Genomic DNA, 21,253 nt, shown 5'->3' with positions numbered 1-21,253 from the left:
CCGCTTGTGTTGGTTGTAACAGAATGCTATATGGGTCCCACATATACACGACCAAACATACCCACTCGTTTTGTAAACGTGCAAAAAATCATGTTGTTTCAGTTTCACTCCGTTCACTGAATACAAGAATGCAAGTTCGACCTAAATAGAGTAAATATTCAAGTCTAACTTACACGCTGCTTATCTGAACATGTAGAGTTAAACACAAAAAATGATCTAATACAATGGTTTACTATTCTAGAGTCATGCTAATTTCATATATATTTTGTAATACTGGTATTTTAAGGGGAAAAAAGGGGGTGGCAAAAAATAACATAAACAAAAAGTGAAAAAAAATGTGAAAACTTATTAGAACAAGTAAATGGTTTGTAATGGTGCTTTCAAGTCTCAAACGTTGTTTTGTTTTACAAAATTATTATACAAACCTTACACAGAGAATTACTTGCAAATGGTTTAATCAAGATAGTATACGTATAATTAATGCATTGGGTAAGAATAATCAAGAAAGTAAAACAAACCCTTTCAAAAATGACAATTAAAACTACCCTACATACAATGCGATCGAATAAGATCTATCGTATTTTTTTATATACATAATGTAAATAAACCAAAAATGTCGTTACTTCGCGGAACTTTTGGCGTGGAGGCTTGTCTTACGCTGTACCATTAGGATTCTATAGCACAATAAAATAATTCAGAGGCTAGAAATGCTTAAGCAACCTAATGGTTGTACTACGTGCCGACTTAAAAATGGCGTTAATACATATTTTCGATTTGACTATTATTTGCCGGTTGCTATACACCAGCTTTGTACATAACCACGTGATATCGGACCATTATAAACAGATAACAGTGTTTGGGGGTGCCTGTGCATTTTATAGGAACAAATTAAAGCAACGTACACACTTTGCAAACCTGAAAACTTACATGCTAAAAACTAATGCAAAACGCAGGCACAGCTACAAATGAGTTTGACAATATATTTCCAGGATATTCAAAACTAGTACCAAGGTTATACTTGTTTAATAATATAAACCATACGTATTCATCGGTTATGCTTTCTGCGCGTTTAAAACCATTATATTTCTTTATTTGGTGTTTTTTTATAATTTTAGCTGTATAATTACATATTCCAAAACCATGTGGTTACAAAAGCCTATAAATACTTCAGATAGTTCTTTTATTACAGAGTTTTTGTTTACTATAAACAGAGATAGGCTACAACAAAACTACAAAGGTTTCCAGCAGTTGGGGCTAAGTCAGAGTAATAATCTTAAAACATTAAAACTGGTAAGTTTTAAACATATATATACAATGCTATTCACAAACTGGGTTTCCACGTTTTTCTACGTTTCGCGTTTTTTACGTTCTGCGTAAAATTGCTAAATACCTGTACGTTAATCGTAACTTAAGATCGAAAAGTCATTTTTTGTCTTACCACAAATTTCATTGTTTATGCCAAGGATCTGTTTAAATGTTCGTGTTCAAAAAGTGACGAGTCACTTTGCTTTTCAGGTGGCCACCTACAAAATATTCAGAGGTTTATCTTGTTGTAAACCAGTGGTTTCCCCCAACATAGGATCGCGACCCCCGGGGTTGTCGCAAATGGTTGTGGATTTTCGACCTGTGCAATTGTTAAACAATCATACTTAAAAATTAGCTGTAGAAGCGCACTCCTCAGTTTTGACACAGTAGACTAGTCAGATTTCACAATTACTCTTGATTTCAATGAATCGCCGGGTAGAAGCTCCTGGTCTAAAATACCTAAACCATATGATTACAGATGACCAGTTGTTCGACAATCGATAAAACTATATGTAACGACATTTAGACATAATTGAATCCTTATAACCACATTTCTCCTTAACAATTCAGAAAAAGAGAAAATATCAAAACATTTATGAAAAAATACTGCTTTCGTAATCTTCTTAATCTATGCGACGATCATGTGAGTTTTGGGCTTTTTGGGCCAAAATAATTTTATTTATTGTATTGTTTAAGTTGCTTTTCAAATTTACTGAAAGTTTGAGAGGTAAACAATCATTTTCTTTTTTTCAGAATAAAAGTCGTAATGACGCAAATAAACTTTAAATCGCATAAGTCTCCTGCATGATGCAAATCAGGAAATCCTTGATACATTTTGCAATCTATCTAGATTCTTTACAAATGCGGCCATTTTTCCGAATTGCGTATGATTATAACTTGATTTATTGTTATGTGCACCAAAATTGTTTTTGAAAACAGGGAAGGGGTCTTAATAAGAACAAGCTTCAGAACCACTTTTCAAAACTAACTTAGATTGTTAAAAATATTTTGCCTGTGATTTAAGGTAAAACATAATGGGACTTTTACCTGGGAATACGAGCTATATTGCTCGAAAATTCGGAGCAATTTTTATTTCTCTTTTTTAATACATATTTATGGAACGCATATATCTTGCACATTTTAACAGCGTAAAATTCTTATTTATTTTGTTTACAAATAATCTAATCTAAATTACGGAAGAGTGGAGCAAACATGAAACGATGTTATTTTTGTAATTAAAACGGATTGGAGGCTGAATATCCTGGTATAACAGAGAATTAGACGAAAAGGGTTTCCATGTTAACATACGGTTCACTATCTATATCAGGGGTTCTGGGGTCCATGGACCCCTTTGGGATCCGTTAACTAGTTTTAGGGGGTCCATCAACTCCTAATTGAAGTATTAGTGTATATTTTAGAAGTTTGCAATTTATCAAAGAGTACAATTTAATTAAAAATAGAACGGTTTTACACTGACTGTAATAAGACTTCATTGCACTTTCCCATTTTTGAACCGAAATCAGCAGATTTAAGTCTATTTGTATGGTGACGTAAATTTATGACGTAATTTTTAAAATTTTTGGCCTATAGCGTGGTCCGCGCGAACTCCAAAAAAATTTTAGGGGTCCGTGGTAAAAAAAGTTTAACCCATGATCTATATATTCTACGCGTTACATTGTGATTAAACACACATTTCCTCCAAACGAGCTGTATACCTAACTTAACCATTTGAAAAATACCAGTAATTCTTGTATAAGCATCAGAAACATGTTTTGTGTGTTTTTTAAACAACGAGCAGTTGAGGGATAACATACGTTGTGCCTCTGTTTGGTGTTAGCGGTATTGTTAGGCAGTGAATGCAGGTGTGGTTCATAGACTTGTGGTGGCATTTTCAACTTTGATGATAGCAGCGACGAAACAAACTGTTAAACTTGTCCAGATGATCAGGTGAAGTACAAGGATGGCAATTAGAATTATTTTGCCGACTGTCTTATCTAGAACTCTGGATGATAGTGACGAAGCACAATAAACGTGCGAAGGCACAGATTTAAAAAAAAACCTGCAGTACGTAACCGTTGTGTAGTACATTCTGAACTTATCGTTTTTGCTAGTTCTTTCACTGCTTTTTCGTATCTATTTCTTTCTTCTAAAATTTATTTTAAACCGTTAAAATCTACATATTTTTTTATCTACGCAGCTTGTGTTTCCAATTATTGTTACTTTCAATATTGCCACTAAATTTATTTATTTTTGATGGGCAGCTCGACATGATGACCGAAAGGTCTTTTCGCTGTCCTTGTGTTGTTCTTTATGTTATTTTGTTTTTCGATGTTTGCAAACATCCACAAAAAATAAATTGAATCCGAATCTGAAGCGGAATGTTCCACTTGTCCAATGTCCAAAATCCCAATTTGCCTGCAAGTTTGTTATGACGTAACTGTGTTTGTTATGACGTAACTGTGACGTGATCCTTAAATATTCATGCCCCATCAAAAATAATGGATCCGCCCCTGCTGCTATAGTGCAGTATACTTTTTTTAAATATACACCCAAAATAAAACGTCGGATGAAATAAATTGTCGGATCACCTTCAAAACACATCTTGTAATAAATAAAAAAGGATTTGCCTTAAAAAATTCCGCCCTATGATTTCACCACTACACACCTATTGTATTTTTACAAAAAGGTTAAACTTCTGTGATATACTCTGAATAAAACGACACCGTTTATTTATTTCGTAATTTATTTAAAGATTGTCCAGGTTGGTGTTGTGCTTTAAGTCGATTGGTCTGAAAAACAATGTGCATTTGTAAATATATTTATTGAATAAAACTTACATTTGCGTAACTGTTCCACGCAAACATTCGAGTTCCACTTTTGGCAGCAATCAACACAGTATTGACCAAAATACACCTAAAGAAGTTTTAAATTTACACCTTACATCCTGTACAAAAAAGGGGTACATTCAACCTGTATATAAAAGACCTATTATATTGCAAGTCCTTGCGATTAAATGAAACGTTAGCAATTCGAGAGTCCATTATATAATATACACACAAATTGCTAACTTTCAGACACCCGACTGCAATAGCTGACCCTGACGTGACATTCGCGCCCCTAGTGTCAACTTACTATAAAATACAAAGAAAAAAATGAATTGTAGGGATAAAGACAAGCAGCTTTGATACCACAGATTAGGCAACAAAAAATATAAACTCATAATCACCTTTAGTGGGATCTGTGACAAAAGTTAACTTGCTACTTGAAAGCTGCGCCCAATTTGTTCGGTGGTGGCCGTCCGTATCTGCAAACATATTGGTTGAAATCAAGGCGAATAAGTCAAGAATATAATTAACCATATATCCACGACAGGTTATGCTGTTTACGTTTACCGAAGTATTTGCCAAATAGTGGCTATATGCTTGTCGAGCGCTCGCTGTTATAGTTTAAGGTGCACTATTTAATTATGTGAATATACCTGTAGTGGAATGGCGGGTTAAACATTTTTTAGTCTTTTTTTTTTAGTCTTTTTTTTAGCTGTTTTAGACGTGTTGTAGTATTCTTCGGTTGCTCTAGATAGCAGGCGGTCTTTCTGCAAATAAACAACAAACTGAAAGGTTTTGCCGACTGCGTGCGTCTAAATTAAACCTCACGACTCACTGTGTAAACTATAAGGTTCCCCTTTGGAGGTTGTCTTCTTTTAGATTTAGTGGTCTTCGGATGACTTTGTCTTGGTCTTGACCTTGGTCTTGACCTTGGTCTTGACCTTGGTCTTGACCTTGGTCTTGACCTTGGTCTTGACCTTGGTCTTTGCCTTATTTCCTTATAGTTCGGGCGGAATTTATCCTTTTAGGCGCATAGGCGAGATGTAACCGAGTGCGCGAAAATACACAATTCTAAACCCACCTTTTCACGAATTGGTTAGTCGTCGTCTCATCACGGTAAATATTGAAAAATTATTTATTTTCGTTCAGGCTAATCGCGCTGGTAATGAATCACAGTTATATGTAAACACTAATAAAGCATGAATAGCTGTACTTGTTTAACCACTAAATTAAAAAAATAAAAATCAACTTAAAAAAATCAAACTATCAATAAACTTAAAAAAAAGTTGAAACATTTCGGGTATTTTGAAAATTGTGGCAATTTTCAATCCTGAACCAAAAATAAATAATAAACTAACACAACATGGCTGTAGCGCAGTTTTGCTAAGCTCTTATCGTTGTGGAAATAATTAGGATTTCAAAATTTGTAAAAAATAAATTAAAAGAAAATCTTTTAATCTTGCTAAATAAGTTATGCCAATCTAAAGACTTCTGAGTTGTATGCAACATACTGGTCAACTTCGACTGAATGGTTAACACGTAAAATCAGGTGCAGGAGCTTCCGAAATCGATTTAGCAAATCGATTCGCAACGCATGACGTCCGTTAACTCTCACAATCAAAACCTATAACGCAATTGCATAACCTTACGGCACAAAATCCGTTGACGTGACGCGCAAAATACGTCATACCGAATTTGCGATTTACGCTGACGTCTATACCAACGTCATAAGCATTGCGAATAGCGCGAAAGTTATAACATACTTGAAGCCGCAAATACGCAAGTACGCTGCTATACGAGCGGGTAATTCACCCGTAGTATATAGCAGTAAACGAGAGCAAAAATAACCAACAGTCGAAGTGGACTCGCGCTACAGCCGCATTAACATTATTTTTACATCACTTGGGATTAGTTGATGGCAATTGCAGTGCTGCAGTCCTTTTTGACTTCATTGGAAGCAGTGTGGGTAAGGCTTGTTGTTAGTAAAACAGAGTGACAACTTATTTGAAGGAACCATTCTGATATTATGAAGTACAAAGTTTATCGCTTAGTAATTTTGCCTCAATGTAAGACATAGCAATTGGCCAAGACAATGTTTCTAACACATATCTTTTTCTGAAATACCAAAGGCAGTCTCTAGAAGCCTAATAATAACAACTCAAAAATATTTAAAAATACGAGGGTAGTAAAGAGTAGAAATAATGTATCTATAGGGCTGTACATCTTGCTAATTTAGGACCCGAGCTTGACAACATTAAGCGAAAAAATAGTAAACTCACCGACCGGTTTCTTTTAAAACAAGCATGTAATGTCGTAAGTCTCTTCCGCCATGTTGCTCAAATTTCTCTAAACAACAAGACTAAGATTGACTCTTGTGCATCTGGTTAAAAGATAATTCCCATAAATCGGACAAATTACACGTAATAATTAAAAAAAAGCTACACTGTTAACCAATTAGCTTCCCATTTTGCCATTGACGTAAAAAATAAACTTCTAAAACCGCAAATAATTTTTACCTTAACGCATTGTAATGCATCTTTTGGGGATGTACAACAAGTCTAATAAACAATAGGAAATTCAAATCAAACATAATATCCTGGATGTTGTCGATATTAAAGCGATCAATTAGTTATCGGTTTGCTATTAAAAGTTATCGTGAAAAAAATAACTCCTCAGTGTATTATTTCGCCCTGTTGAATTTTCCCTCCTCCTCGAAGGTGATGTCGGGATGAATTGTTATTCCTCAAACCAGAAATAAAAGCTCAAACTTAGCAAAATCAGCAGTTTAATATTTGTTTACGTATCATTAGGTCACCAGGAAATTATTACAAAAGATGAAAGTATTCGGGGTTAGAATTAATGCTAGAAAGAACAAGAGTGCGGTAAATTAAATCGAATTTGCTTTGATTCCGTTTAAACTACGGTTTGGGTATCCACGTAAGTTTATAACCTTTCAAAACGCCAAAATATCTCTCTGCTTATTTTAGTACAGTTTGAATTTACCTCGAGAAGAACAATCTCGATCTTTTTATTTCCATCACTATCCACGCGACCTTCCGCCATCAAGAACCGACGATGAATCTTCGATAAAAATCAACACATTTAAACCATCTGGCAGGAAACTTTGACGGTGAACAGAGAAAAACTCATCGTACGGGATGAACATTGCAAAAAATTGTAAGCGACCACTCGACAATAGGTATTCTACTGAAACTATTCAGTAACAAGAACACTTTTCCAAAATGTTGGCATATCATAAATGATTATTAACTTCACTCATAGGGAACAAGCCCAGGACAAGCTAGTGTCAAAATTAACAAACAACTACAACTTTCTAATTATACTGACTTCTAACTTCAAAACTGTACTAAATTCAAGAATTATTGCAACGTGAACATATTAGCGCAGCATTGCAGCAATTGTTTCTCGCTCAAGTAGGCTAGAATTTATAATGGAGTTGCCAGCAGGTAATTCTACCTAAATCTAATAAAGTAGGAAGCTGGTTACGTAATCTCCGTCGAAAGTTTAACGCTACCGGTAATTATTTAATTTTATTAACCCTAAACTAGAAGAATATCATATATTTTTTTCGAAAGTGACACTCTTGAGTTTGTAAATCGAAATGACTTCACGTTTCTGCAGGATTTTTTTGCCGCCAATTAGGCAGCATTCCAACACTTCAATGGTAACCGGCTTTTAAAATGAAGTTTACTGCTGGTGATAAGTATATTTTTATTTTATAATATTGAATTTCGTTAAATCTCAAATATTGCTCATATAATGGTAGCCTAATGTGGAAATGAATAGTATTTGGTAATTTTTTTCCCGAAATTATTTTTTTATCTTTCAATTTCCAATAAAACACAACATTGCAACTTGGTTGAATATTAAATTGCCACAATATTTTTGAATTAATCGGCTATAACATGTGGCTTCGGCAAACTAACACAGGGATGGCACGACACGCAGGCTAGGCTATTAGTGATGAGGAGAGCATAGGTGTTGGTGGCTTTGATTTAAATTAAGCCGTGCGCTTTCGCGTCTTCCCCGTTTGTAAATGCCTTATTTCAGACTGCTTATTTAGTCGATCCATACTGTTTTAAATAAATAAAAAAATGATAAAAGAAAATTTTTGTTTACAGTCACGCAGATAAACGCAATAATCCATAACACGCCATTCGATTTAATGCCACTTTCAGATAAGCTGTAAGATGCTACTTTATTGGGGGGAAACATTTAGCTTAGGCCTACCCGATTTTAGACACAATCAGAGGCACATAGAGCAACTTTAAGGCATAAGTAAAAAAATATTTTTGCATTAGTTAGCCCTCTGACAATACGTTAAGCCAGCGTTTCTCAACCGGTGCGCCGCGGCGCACTGGTGCGCCACGGAAGGTTGCCAGGTGCGCCGCGAGAAAATGGGAAAAAATGTTACAAAAATTCTGTATTATTTTAGAATTTGCGACTGAAAGTGGATTCCAGCAATAAGACCAAAATTAAAACAACATCTATGAAACCTTTCTACATTGATTTCTTGCAGTGTAAAGGATTGTTTTTTTTTATGAAATTTAACTAAAATGGAGGAAAAATTACACTTTCAATCAATCTAAAGTTAGAGTCATAAATAAATGCAAATCTGTTTCATATTTAAAAAGATTTGCATCGGACGACTGGACAAAAAAATAACACGCAACTTTCAAAGAGATTGGTAAAAAAAGGACTGGATGTGTGACAGCCAGCGGGCCACAGAGGCCATAACCCCCTAAAAAATTATAAATATTGTACTCTTAATAATATTTGTTGTGTAGCATTATAAGCAATACCACAAAAGTCGATCACAGGCATGCCAGAGCTTCAATTGTCATGCACTGTTACGCAATAAAAGATTTAGTTATTATTAAATTCGCTATACGTATTGATGTAGTTTTAGGTTACTACTTTTTAGTCATTTTGTTTTTGCTCTCTGAATGGTTTTTGAGTATGGCGCTAACACGCAGTAAGTTGCTGCTCGAAACGGTTTGCAAGCGTATTTATTTGTGTTCGATACGCAGTTCATACAATGGCAAAAGCTCAACAACAAAAGTTTAAACTTTTTACCCAGCCCCCCACCTCCCTACATTTTTTGCTGGCTACGCTACCGGTGGCTGTGCTTTAAAAAAATCGCCTTTTCTACTTTCCCTGTTTGTTGTTTTCATTTTTCTAATAAACGTGAAAGCATGCCGCTAATTTTTTTTATTAGTACGATACCGTTTTTGTGATTGTTGAATAAAAGCGTGGCTTGAAAAAATTAGTGCCTCATCATCTAGGAACCTCTCCGCACGTCACTGCTAATACCTAATACTCGTAATAACGTTTAAATCAAAATAAGACCTAAATTCGTCTAAATGGGGCCTAAATTGCAAGAATAAAGCCTTTAAAACCTTTTACTTAACCCCAAACTCCAACTGCAAATTGAAAAGACGGAATAGCATATGGTGGATATTTTCCAGCAATGGTTTGTGGGTGGATGAGATATATGACACCCCTATGAGGGGATAGTTGAAAATCCACTTAATTTAGTTGCGTACATGGGTGAAATAAAGGTTATTTTTAACCGACTCCGCAGGCTTCTTTATAGATAATAAAATTAGGAGCCTGATGTAATAACAACTGCCAGCAAAAAACAAATCACCCAAACAAAGTTAGCAGTCGACTCGCTCGTCAGGTGCGCCGCCGCGTTTTGAAAGGTTTACGAGTGCGCCCTAGGGTGAAAAAGGTTGAGAAACACTGCGTTTAGCTATCCCTGACATTATGTTTTAATTACACGTTCAATGCCATATTCATTTTTTGTAATCATGGGCTATAGCCTACCATGATGCTAGAAAAGTTACACCGGCAAATGATACGCAATAGTTTTGAAGAACACACAGCATGAGTATGACGGATTGTTTCATTTGTATAAGCACGCAAAATTTAGAGAGATTTAGCAAATTATCACGCTAATTTAAGGTGTAATAAATTAGCATCGCCGATACAACTACATTAGGTCTTTACCAGTTAGATTTGAATTGTTAAATACTCTATTTAACCCTGGGTACTTTATCTGTTTTAGAATACTTAGACGTGGTCACACCTATTAAACTTGGAACTAATATTAAAGGAGAAAACCTTTTACCCCAAGAGATAATTCTATACTTGACAATTCCTTAAATAATTACTATTGATTAGCAATTAAACATTTTCTACTTATTTTACGAATAGGCCACAGTATGCCAGGAGCATTTTATTTAATAAATGGTAGACCTGCCACACGGAATGTCCGGTAATATCGGATATAAGCGGACACCCGAAATCAAAAGTGGTAGTGTTGGTACTTGTCCGATAATCTCGGGTGGTATCGGTCGATCAAAGGCATTTTTTTTTCCAGGTCAATTTAGGAGAAAAAGGTACATCAAAATGGCTAAATGTGGCAAAAGGAATTTGCGACCTAATCAACAGTAGAAAATAACCTTGGAACGTTTCAATGTAGCCATAACCTTATTTTTTAGTTAATCAACAGTGAAAACTAAAGAAGTAACATTTTGTTAACCCAAACTTTTCCATCTGACTGGAGTCAGTTAACTACAATAGGTAAAACTCGATACCTCGCCGCGTCACACAGCATTGCAGCTTTGCTTGTTTTTACTTCTACACGCGGGTTAAGTGGAGAAAAGGAAAATAAACGAAACTCGGTCAGCCGGCCGGCCGGAAGTCGGTGGCAAAAAGACGGGTAGAAGAATGGAATAAACGCGAAAGAAGAGAAAAACGTAAATGTCAAATAGAAGAAAGCACACAAGTTGGGGCGCCGTAAATCGCACGTCGGCGTCATACACGTCGGCTTCCTTTCTTCAGAGCGGGGTTAAGGGCAGTAACAACACAAGACTAGGGGCTTCGTGGTCATCACAAGGAAGTTTCGAAGTTTCGTAGGCATCCAGCAATTCGATTTTGGTTAATCCAGGTATTTTACGCTGGGATTCCTTTACGCTGCAATCCGAGGCACCAGGGGCACGTGAGTTCCCGGGAGGGCCTTCTTGTCCAGACCGTCGAAGTAGGGGTGGCACAGGGCCACCTTGGCCGAGATACGCTTGGCCGGATTGTAGATCAAGCATTTCTGAAACATTTTTCCGTGTTTAAAGTTTGTATTCCTTACTGTTATTGTTATTTGCCATGTCTAAATAAAAAAATACAATATATTGCCTTTAGTTTTCTAACTTTTGGTTGCTAGCCTCCCTTCATACTTTGGCAAGTTTAAAAAGCGTTCAATACAGCTTTTGGTGTCATGTTCCCAACGTTTGTTTGCAGAGCCACTAATGTAAGACCTTCTTTGTTGTTACTTTTTTAGTAACATTTTATCGGAATTTTTTTATTAGAATATAAAGAAAAACTTTTATATTCAAAGGGGAAAAGGGTGTTTTACATGGCAGTTAAAGCGAATTTTACCGTAGAAAAAAACACACTTTTAACCCACTATATACAGTGCGCATTGCGCTTAAACTTACAGCTAGAAGATCGATGCCTTCCTCATTTAGATTCTTCACCGACTCGGCCAGTGTGGCGCCCTTCCACTTGGGAAACGACTGCTTGTAGTCCTTCAACTGACAAACCCCCGGCCACACGTCATCGGTGGGGGTTCCCAGCACCCTGTGACGTCACAATTCCACGTTGTAACGACATATGAATTTTGGACAAAATTACTTGACTACACTTAATTAATTTAGACGATTGACTTAACTTCAAGGACCGCATTATCTTGGCAAACCTACAGTAATCTTTAGTGTTTTAATTAAAACTTTTAAATGTTTGTTTTTTTAAATTTATAGGTATTTTACCTCAATCTGTAAATGTAAAGGAAAAATATTGGGTATTGGTTCAGTTGAACAAGTTTGCAACATATTGCTTGAAATAGAACGAATATATTTTATAGAATAACAATTTTGTATGCCAATGACTTAACTTGGGAGTAAAAAAATTCAAAATCAAGTACAACAATGAACAATTTACAAGGGTAGCTGTAGCTTGTCAAACTTGACTGGTTAGTCAACGAGTATATGAAGCCCAAGGCAATACCAGATGCTTGAGATTAAAGCAGAATTTAAACAATGGAAGTGTTTACATTGTAATTACCTTATCCATGACCATAGCAGATTATTAAGTTTGAATTAACATTGATGACACAAGCTTCTTACTGTAACAGTTCAAACATAGTAGTTTTGAGTGTGGTTTTTGGAAAACAATTTGAAGAAATGTTTTTTATTGGTATGTTATTAATGTCTTATTTCATACAATTTACCGTTGAACAGTATCAGAATGTGACGATGCCTATACAGTACACAGACATGTGAAAAAAACACACACTAGAATTACCCCTCACATATTTTGGTTCTATATTTACCTGAAAATGCGGAAAAGCTGGTCAATTTCTGAGTCGCCATGAAACAGTGGACGTTTTGTGGCCATCTCTGCAAAGATGGTTCCAATGCTCCAAACATCAACTGGTGTGGAATATCTTGACGATCCAAGCAAAACTTCCGGAGCTCGATACCACAGTGTTACAACCTAATGAACAGTGTTAAATATGACCTTTACATGTATTGATTATAATGAACTTTCTTTTGTAGTTTTGAAACTAATTTTAATTATATATATACTATAGAAAAGAAATACATTGAGTGAAGCCAGTTCGTGGATAATAATCAGCTGTGTTATGTTACTGTTTTTAGCAATGCAAGGGTATATAATATAATAAACATGCAAGTAGTCAAGTTAAACAAAATTTCACAATGTTGAACACTACAGTTAAGTTTTTATGTTTATTATCTGAACTAGAAATCAACCGGTATTACTTTTTAGAACCAATACCGATACCAGATTTTTTTACAATTTTGTCTATTGACTTGGTGTGATGTTAAAACCTACAATTTTTGTTCAAAAAATGAGTAAGTTGTTTGTTGTACAGGAAAAATTATATCATATTTTAGGACTAAAATATGGCCCAAAGTATCTTCCTACATTTACTGATACCGATATATCGGTAGAAGCCAAATATAGGCCGATATTATGAGTAAACTGATATACCGGTTTATCTCTAATTAATCTAAACAACAAATATTCACCTCATGGGTGTAAACTCTGACTGGTATTCCAAATGCTCTGGCAAGACCAAAATCTGCGAGCTTTATTATCCCGTTGCGATCAATCAACAAGTTTTGCGGCTTCATGTCACGATGCAGCACACGTCTTGAGTGACAATATGTGATGCCTTGTAGGATTTGATATGTGTAGCTCTAAAAGAAAATTAATTAACATCACAAGAAGGCTTAATTCATATAACTCTCTTTTTACTTTTGTCCACGTCACCAAGTGTACATAGTTCAGAAATTAAACTACTTTCTTACCCGAACCAGCTCTTTGTCCATATATTTCCCAGATGGAATAGTGTCCATATACTTTTTTAGATCCATTTGTAGAAATTCAAAAACAAGAAACAGATTGTTTTCTTGTAAAACCACATCTTGCAACCTATTGAAATAAATATAAATCAAATGGTTGCATTTGATATAAGTACACATATTCATAAAAAAAACAAAAATATATCAATGAAAACAAAAATTAGCATTTAACAAAGCTATTTTAATAACAGGTCTTTATGGTAGAGCAAGTAATTTTATCTAATAATTTAAATTAGCAGGGTTTGACTGGAGCAAACTAGATGGATCAAACTGGTATGTTTGTGCAGAGACGAAATGTATTTGGAGAAAAAAATCCTGTATTTAGCACAAACATTTTTTTTAGGATCACAACATGAACAACAAAATATATTAATGCCAGAGTAGACCAATGCTCCTCAACCAGCGTTCCGTGGTGTTTATTAAAAGTGTGTTTGCTTTTGACTGGTGTATTTTAAAAATCAGTAGAATTAACACACAAAGCTCCTAATAGGATTGTTTATTTAAATATATATTTAACCCAGCCTTTTATGTTTGACAAAATTGTCCCCCACACGCAAAAATAACAGTTTCCAACTGGGCCCCAGCTAATTGTAGACAAAGGAAACTTACGAGACAATGTTTGGATGTGTAAGCTCCTTGAGGATTGAAATTTCACGGATGGCAGTGCTCGGAACACCTTCTTCCTCACTTTCAAGCCGGATCTTTTTCAGTGCAACAACCTGGTTTGTCTTTTTGTTGCGGCCCTTGTAGACAACACCATAGGTTCCTAAAAAACAAATCTATTAAACTTCCTAGTTTTGACTTTATATACAAAAAGGCGCTCATTGATTTTTGCATGTAGAAAGCAAGGCAAAAAAATGCAAAATAAAAACGTGCAACATCCAAAACATATTATTTTAGCATTACAGACACTAGTGGTACATCAGTGCAATTTGGGTGGGTCAAATATTATTATGATATTTATTCGGCAATGGTGTAGAATACTACCACTTTCTTTACAGTAGCGAAACAAGTTGTCAAAATTGCAAGGAAAATAAATAAATATGGGAGAATCAATACAAAAGCAATACTTGACCAGCTGAAACTTAATTGCTAACTCACACCCTAACCCAAATCGCCATTTAACCTCTAATATTTATTTCACCGTTTTTTTATAATGTACTATTAATATCATACGTTTCTATTTTGCTATTTTTTGTGCCTATACAAAAATGCATTTTTACTATATCGAATTTCAACTACATTAACAAATTATAGTTTACAAACAACAGATAAATAATATACCTTCTCCAATCTTTTCGATTTTAACATAATCATCATGAAGGGCCATTGTGTATTGAGTAGTACCAGTTCACAACTGTTTCGAAAATTAATTTATAATCTAGAAATTAAAATATGCTCAGTTAAAACAAAATACAAAGTTTTGTAAAATTACAAGCATTTTGATAGAATATATATGTATTAATTAATATAAATGTTCCTTTGGCATTAATCTTAACAAGGCAAAGTTAAGTGTTACGACTTCGTACATAGTTTAGTTTTCAAACCGTTATATATAAACTTTAACGAAAGCCACAAACTCTAGAACTGAAAAAATTTATTGAGTTTTGCGATTTTGGAATCCCATTCGTCTAGGGCATTACCGTTTAACGTAATTAAAGAAACAAGTAACATATCTATAACTCTAGATTGGAATGTTTACGGCACCACTCAGACAACTTTGTTCTAAATGGCACTGGTAACGACGTTAACCTATTTCAACAACAAAAATGACTGAAAGTATTCACAACCAAATGTTCGTACAAAGCGCTGTTTATCGTGAACCAATGAGGTGCGGTGATTTAGTGACGCATCGCTGCGGCGACCAATCAGAATGTCCACACGTTTAAATGACTTTTCATAGAGTTCTAACAAAATGATGCGCTTAAGATTTTTATGTTGCAACTAAGATCTGCCAACAAAAAAAACACGTTAAATAAATTTAAGTAAAAGTTCGCAGGATGACCGAAAAATATTCCTAAACAGTGAAAAATAAAAAAATAAAATTCAAATAATAAAACGTTACAGACTACCAGGTTTATCCAATAAGAAAGTTGACTACCGGTATATCAGCAAAATCGTTATAACTACTTTTACGTTTGAAGTTGAGTCAAACTCGTGGTGATGATTTTGAACAAAAAATGTAAATATCCTTTAACCATTTTGAAAAAAATTCAACACTTGAAACTGAACCTAAACATTGCAAATGAATCGAACCTTTACCTAGAATCCTATATCCTGTAAAATAAGTGATTTGCACGGCACCAACGAATACTCATGCTGGCGATTGTTTTATTTTTTATGCTAGTGATACGAATTAAAAGAGGTATTTAACGATAGGCAAAACTAAATATGTTAAAATACAATACTTCAAAACAATTTCGGTCAAGTCAAGCTAAACCTAAACTTTTTGATTGTCCTGAACACAGACAGAATAATAAATATTAATCTCAAAAATTAAACGGCTTGTACCCAGGGAGTCGAGCCGGAACCGAACAGGAACTTTATGAACCGGTTTTGGGTCAATTTTTTTCGAACCATAATTGAACCCGAACCGGTTTTAATAAGATTTTAAGGAGCTGAACCGGAACTGAACCGAATAATTTGAAAGTACCTGAACTAACCGAACCCGAACCTGTAAATAAAAGCGGTTGGCTCCTGCATGACGTCACAACTTCTATTTTGCAGAGTCAAGTTACGCCATATTTGAAATTTTATGAAAAAATATAAATATTGAATAAAAAAATCGTTGATTTTTTATTTTTTAGATATTTCAATAATGAGTTGCTGTTTTTTTAATACATCACGTAACTTAGATTAAATGACTTACAATTCAAACATTATTCTCTAAATTTATCGACCCATATTTTGAGATTTAACGCAAATTGTATTGTATCTGAACCGGAACTTCATGAACCGGTTTTGAAAGAGCGATGGTCGAACCGGAGCTGAACCGGAACTTTTAAATTCCTCTGAACCGAAACCGGAACTGAACCGGATTCCGAAAAAATTCTTGAACCCGAACCGAACCTGAACCGGAAAAGTCAAACGGTTCGACTCCCTGGTTGTACCAGTTTTTATGGTAAAGCAAACGTTTCTTCTTTTTCATACTGCAGGTCTAATGTGATTGTTTTATATACAGTTACCAATATAGGAATAAACTTTTTTTCGGGAGTTGTCTATCGAATAGCCGTATTGTAATGTTTAGCGTAAACCATATGCTGGTCAGTAAAATGCAATTGAAAAAATGTCCCTGGTAGGCTAAATTTATTAGTCCATACCAAATTGGAGATTTAACTTTTCAGTCACAGTTTTAACAAGGGATGTTACAGTTTTAACTAGGGATAATATAATATCGTTTGGCGGCTTTTAAGCCGATAACCGATGCTTGTACGGAGATAGTAAAAATACAAAATTGGTGTTCGCTGTCCGCACCGCACTTTAATAAGTTGTTCGCAAGATGCGCTGCACTGCGAATTATTTTCGAAATCTTAAGCTGCGCTGACCGCAAAATTACAAACACCTAAAATCTAGTTCAAACATAAAAGTACGGGCAACAGCTTACTTTTGACGGATCAAACAGCCATGTGTAAACTGCTTGCTTTTTTTCAATTAACTAAGAAGAAAACTTTGACATTCCGCACGCGGTATGCGGCGATTTATTTATGCGCCGCTGTGTGGTAAGTTTGCTAAACCGCGCAAGCGGACGCAAACGCTGCGCTGTTGCCATCTCTAGACTCGTAGAAAATTACAGCAATGACGTAATTTAGATTTAGCATAAAATATAGGGTATCGGTAGCGGAATGAAAGTTTTGGACACCTGTTTGACTACATAATATAGCCTACTATAAAATTGTGCGTTTTTAGAAAATATTTTGTAAAGATTACTTTTTGTCGTATACCCCAAGCTGCACCAATTTAAATAGGCCTAATACCTCAACTCAATTGTGTTTGCAAACCCGGAATATAGGCCTAATTCCTAAAAACTAGCCTACAATAAGTAATACGTTATAGAGAAGTGTTTTAAATAAAGTTGTTCGGAATTCAAGAGGGTCAACAAGCCACACTATTTAAAAAAGTACATTCGGTTCTCTGTTCTTATGTTTTTTTTTATTTTTGTTACATTATAGCAGCTTCCGCCTTAAACACTATCTTCGTCACATAACTTTAAATCTTTATTACGCATTTCTGTAAGATAACAAAACATATATTTTTAAAGCTCTTTTTAAAATGTTTTCAACATGCGGTTGAAAGTAATGTTGTATAAGGCGAAAGATGAGTGCATGAAGTTAACAGTTTTGCTTCCCTAAAACGCGAAAGCACCTGCACGTGCCGCATATCATCGGTATGATTTTTCACCATTGCTTCCGCGCGGCTGTCTTTAGGTTTAGGAATGGCAATCATTGCTTATGTAGCCCAATGCAAAGAATACTACCCTTTATACGCAATATTTATGCAAAAATATTCTAAACGTAGTAGCAGTGTGTTCAAAGTTTAAATGGATTAATACAATTGAAACAAAGTTCGAAAAAACTAAACCGGTTCATTAAAGGGCCAATCAGCCGGTATAATAAATCGCTATAGCTTCCTCTAACAAACGAGGTGCATAACCTAAAGTGTGTACGATCGCTCTTCAGGCTTATTGTTTTATTTTTCCGACGCGTTTCCTCGGTTATTTGCCGGGTATTTTGCGATGGCCTGTGTGGTGGACGTACATCGAACTTTTTTTCAAAAGGTTACAACTTTATTTCAACTGTGTTCTCTTGCACAAGCAGCGGAATAAAAATGTGACGCATATGATGCTATTTATATTCAGAGGTAACTGTTACTTCGCGAAGGCTATAGGCTCAAGAAGAAACAGTTAACATGGAATTTAACATGACCATATTTAAGTAACAACAGAGTGTATCCTTTTTTGCGTTGTATAGCGGTTAAGGTGCTTCAGCGCATAACCTTCATTATAATGCAAGGTATTTAGCTTAAAATGGTGTCTATAAGGTTTAGTTTGTGGTCAGCCGGAATTATTTTTCAAGATGTTATTCAGTCTGGTGATGTAAAATATATAAATAAGATATATATAAGCAATTACGTATGTTGAAACAACGATGTTTGTGTATCAGTATACCAGAAAGGCCTGTGTTTTTCACATTTTTAGGCCGTGATCAGCAGTTTCAGTATGTTTGTTCAGGAAGCGCAAAATGGTTTTGTTAGTTGATTTTTTCAACAAAAGAAGAGTGTTTTTAGAACTTGTCGTAGGACGTACGACTACTCCACAACTCCAAATTTCAAAACAGTTAGTGATCCGTAATTGTGAAGATAGGTCATCCTTTTTAAGGTAGCTAATTCTATAAAATGAGTTTTCTAGTTAAGCGCACAATTAGATATTTCTAAAGGTGTTGCATATGATCAACCTGAATGAATAAAATGTTTGGCTATAGGCCTATATAATTTTCCTTTATAGCTTCCGTTTGCTTTAAAGTTTATCTCGTAGGCAGTTTGCAGAAAGCAGGTCGTTATTTTATTTATACATAAATGCGTATATGGAGTATGTTTTCGTTTGTTTTATTTATGTGTTTATTTTTTGAATTTGTAAAAGTCCATTAAAAGCGGATAGTCCTGTTTCACATAACATGTCATCAATGCGTTTGAAGTGTATGTTATGTCGTTAACTGGACGTTTATGAGCGACGCTGATGCTCGGCTTTAATAATTCAGTTTTGAATAAAAAATTCTATACACAATAGAACCAAAAAAATTGAAGTAAAAGGTCAAACCAAGTCGAGGATCTAAACTTTACCGGCAACATTTTGTTTTAACTTATGCAAGGAACGTTTTTCCCCTTTTAAATATTACAGGATTCAACACGCCAAAACGAAGTTTAAAACTTTGTTACCGCTATATTAGTTTCGTATAAGTTGTTGGAACTTAAACGTTTCAGAAAATATGTATTATTGATGGAAACAAATAAACTTGTGAGTTGTGATGTCATTCTGCGAAAGCAAAACAAAATGTTTGTTATACGACTCTTTGGCGGGAACTCGGATTCACTAAATCTAACTCCCACAGCCTATACAACTACCGCCCCCATGGCTCGAAAACATAAACACAACGTTATCAGCATATATTGAAGGTTTATTACACATAAGTGTTACTTCGTAAGACCTAATGGATTTCAATAATATTAAACTTATTCTGTCCTGTTAGTCAGGGGTTTTAAACAGTCGGTCCACGGGATGTATGCGGAAAACCATTAGGCGCGACGTACGATCCTTTTAACTACAACAATATTATTTATGTCAAGAGCTCAAATTATTTTGCACGTTCTGTACAAATCCTGTTGAGTCAGTTTTAGATTTGTACAGCAAAATTCCTGTGACATTTCAACATACTATCATTCGCATTTGCGTGCTTTTTTACTGCTTGTTTTTTATATTACATGTAAGAAATATATGCTAAAAAAATACTTCCTAATATTTGTCACAAACTTGGCTGGTTTGTCTGTTTAAAATTTAGAATATCGGTCCAAACCAGATGTGACCAACTTGGCTTTCGGGCCTCAAACCACCTTTTACAGAAAGTTTGCGCCCCGCATAATATAAATAGTAGCATTTTTAGCGGATGTTTGAATTTTCTTCTTTTTAACACAATTTTCTTGTTTAAAACTCAAACTATATCAAACTTTTTGGCGCCTTCGGCGGTAGTTAATCCATTTACATATCAACGGTTTTCTAAATCTTAACGTTTTTGGCGCTTTTAATCATTAAAATTTAATTGGGCGTCTATACCACGCTAACGCCTGTTTGTATGCTTACATTAAAAAATTAAGCGTGTGGAAATACGATATAGTTATTTAGTGGATTATAAAATAGTTTTTGTTTCTTATTTATGTTGGTGCGGCCCGCTGACAAAGTAAATAAGTGAGAGAAAAAATACAAACTTTTAAGGAAATAAATATGTTAACATTGTTAAAAGTATTTCGATGAAACTGAAAAAATTGGGCGATAAAACTGCAAATTTGTTCACAGGTAAACCTATGATTATATAAACTGTTGCGCCAGGCATAATAATATAAATCAAAAAAACAGCTCCTCTGGTAATTTTAATTCTTTACCAACGTTTCGGCACCTTATACAAGCCGGCTTCGTCAGATGTTTTTTATTTATGTTACCTATCATTGTTTCTCTAATGAGAAATTGCGGTTCTGCGCAAGCGCACCACAACCCTTTGAAATATCATTTAAAATTAGCTTTGGCCAATCGATAAACCAATAAGAGCTTTCCCGCCCCTTTTTAAAAGGTTAAATTGGGTGAAAAGCGACAGCAGGTGTGGATAATGGAAAAAGCGTTGCGTCGCGAAACAAAAATGACTGAATCTTTATTGTTGATTGATTTCCAGGTAGATTTTTTGGGGAACTTGCCCCCCTTGGAATTTTAAAATGCGATTATTAGTATTATTTGTAAGTGTAATATGTATTACTTATACACTATCCATTGCCACCAGTAGCGTATCCAGAGGGAGTGGGAGTCCTTACCCCCCCCCCCCCCTTTTTTGTAAGTGATGTTATCGTTTTTGTCATGGTTTAACAAACTGTTCGAAGCGGCGTGCTTTTCAAGTAATT

General features: G+C 35.0%; 1 protein-coding gene across 1 annotated transcript; it reads right to left on the bottom strand.

Moving 5' to 3' along the window:
• Nucleotides 1-10,426: 10,426 nt before the first annotated feature.
• Nucleotides 10,427-14,997, bottom strand: LOC146137827 (cyclin-dependent kinase 1-A-like). The gene is made up of 7 exons (XM_083394297.1): nucleotides 14,882-14,997; nucleotides 14,207-14,363; nucleotides 13,544-13,667; nucleotides 13,262-13,432; nucleotides 12,541-12,704; nucleotides 11,648-11,789; nucleotides 10,427-11,259 (listed from the first exon to the last, which is right to left on the bottom strand). The coding sequence occupies exons 1-7, from the start codon at nucleotides 14,925-14,927 to the stop codon at nucleotides 11,128-11,130; spliced, it is 936 nt and encodes a 311-aa protein (XP_083250423.1). The 5' UTR covers nucleotides 14,928-14,997; the 3' UTR covers nucleotides 10,427-11,127.
• Nucleotides 14,998-21,253: the final 6,256 nt, after the last annotated feature.

The sequence above is a fragment of the Ascidiella aspersa genome, chromosome 7 (genome assembly GCF_963924565.1).
Source record: "Ascidiella aspersa chromosome 7, kaAscAspe10.2, whole genome shotgun sequence".
Lineage (NCBI taxonomy): Eukaryota > Metazoa > Chordata > Ascidiacea > Phlebobranchia > Ascidiidae > Ascidiella > Ascidiella aspersa.
This window is presented reverse-complemented; position numbering and strand designations above follow the sequence as displayed.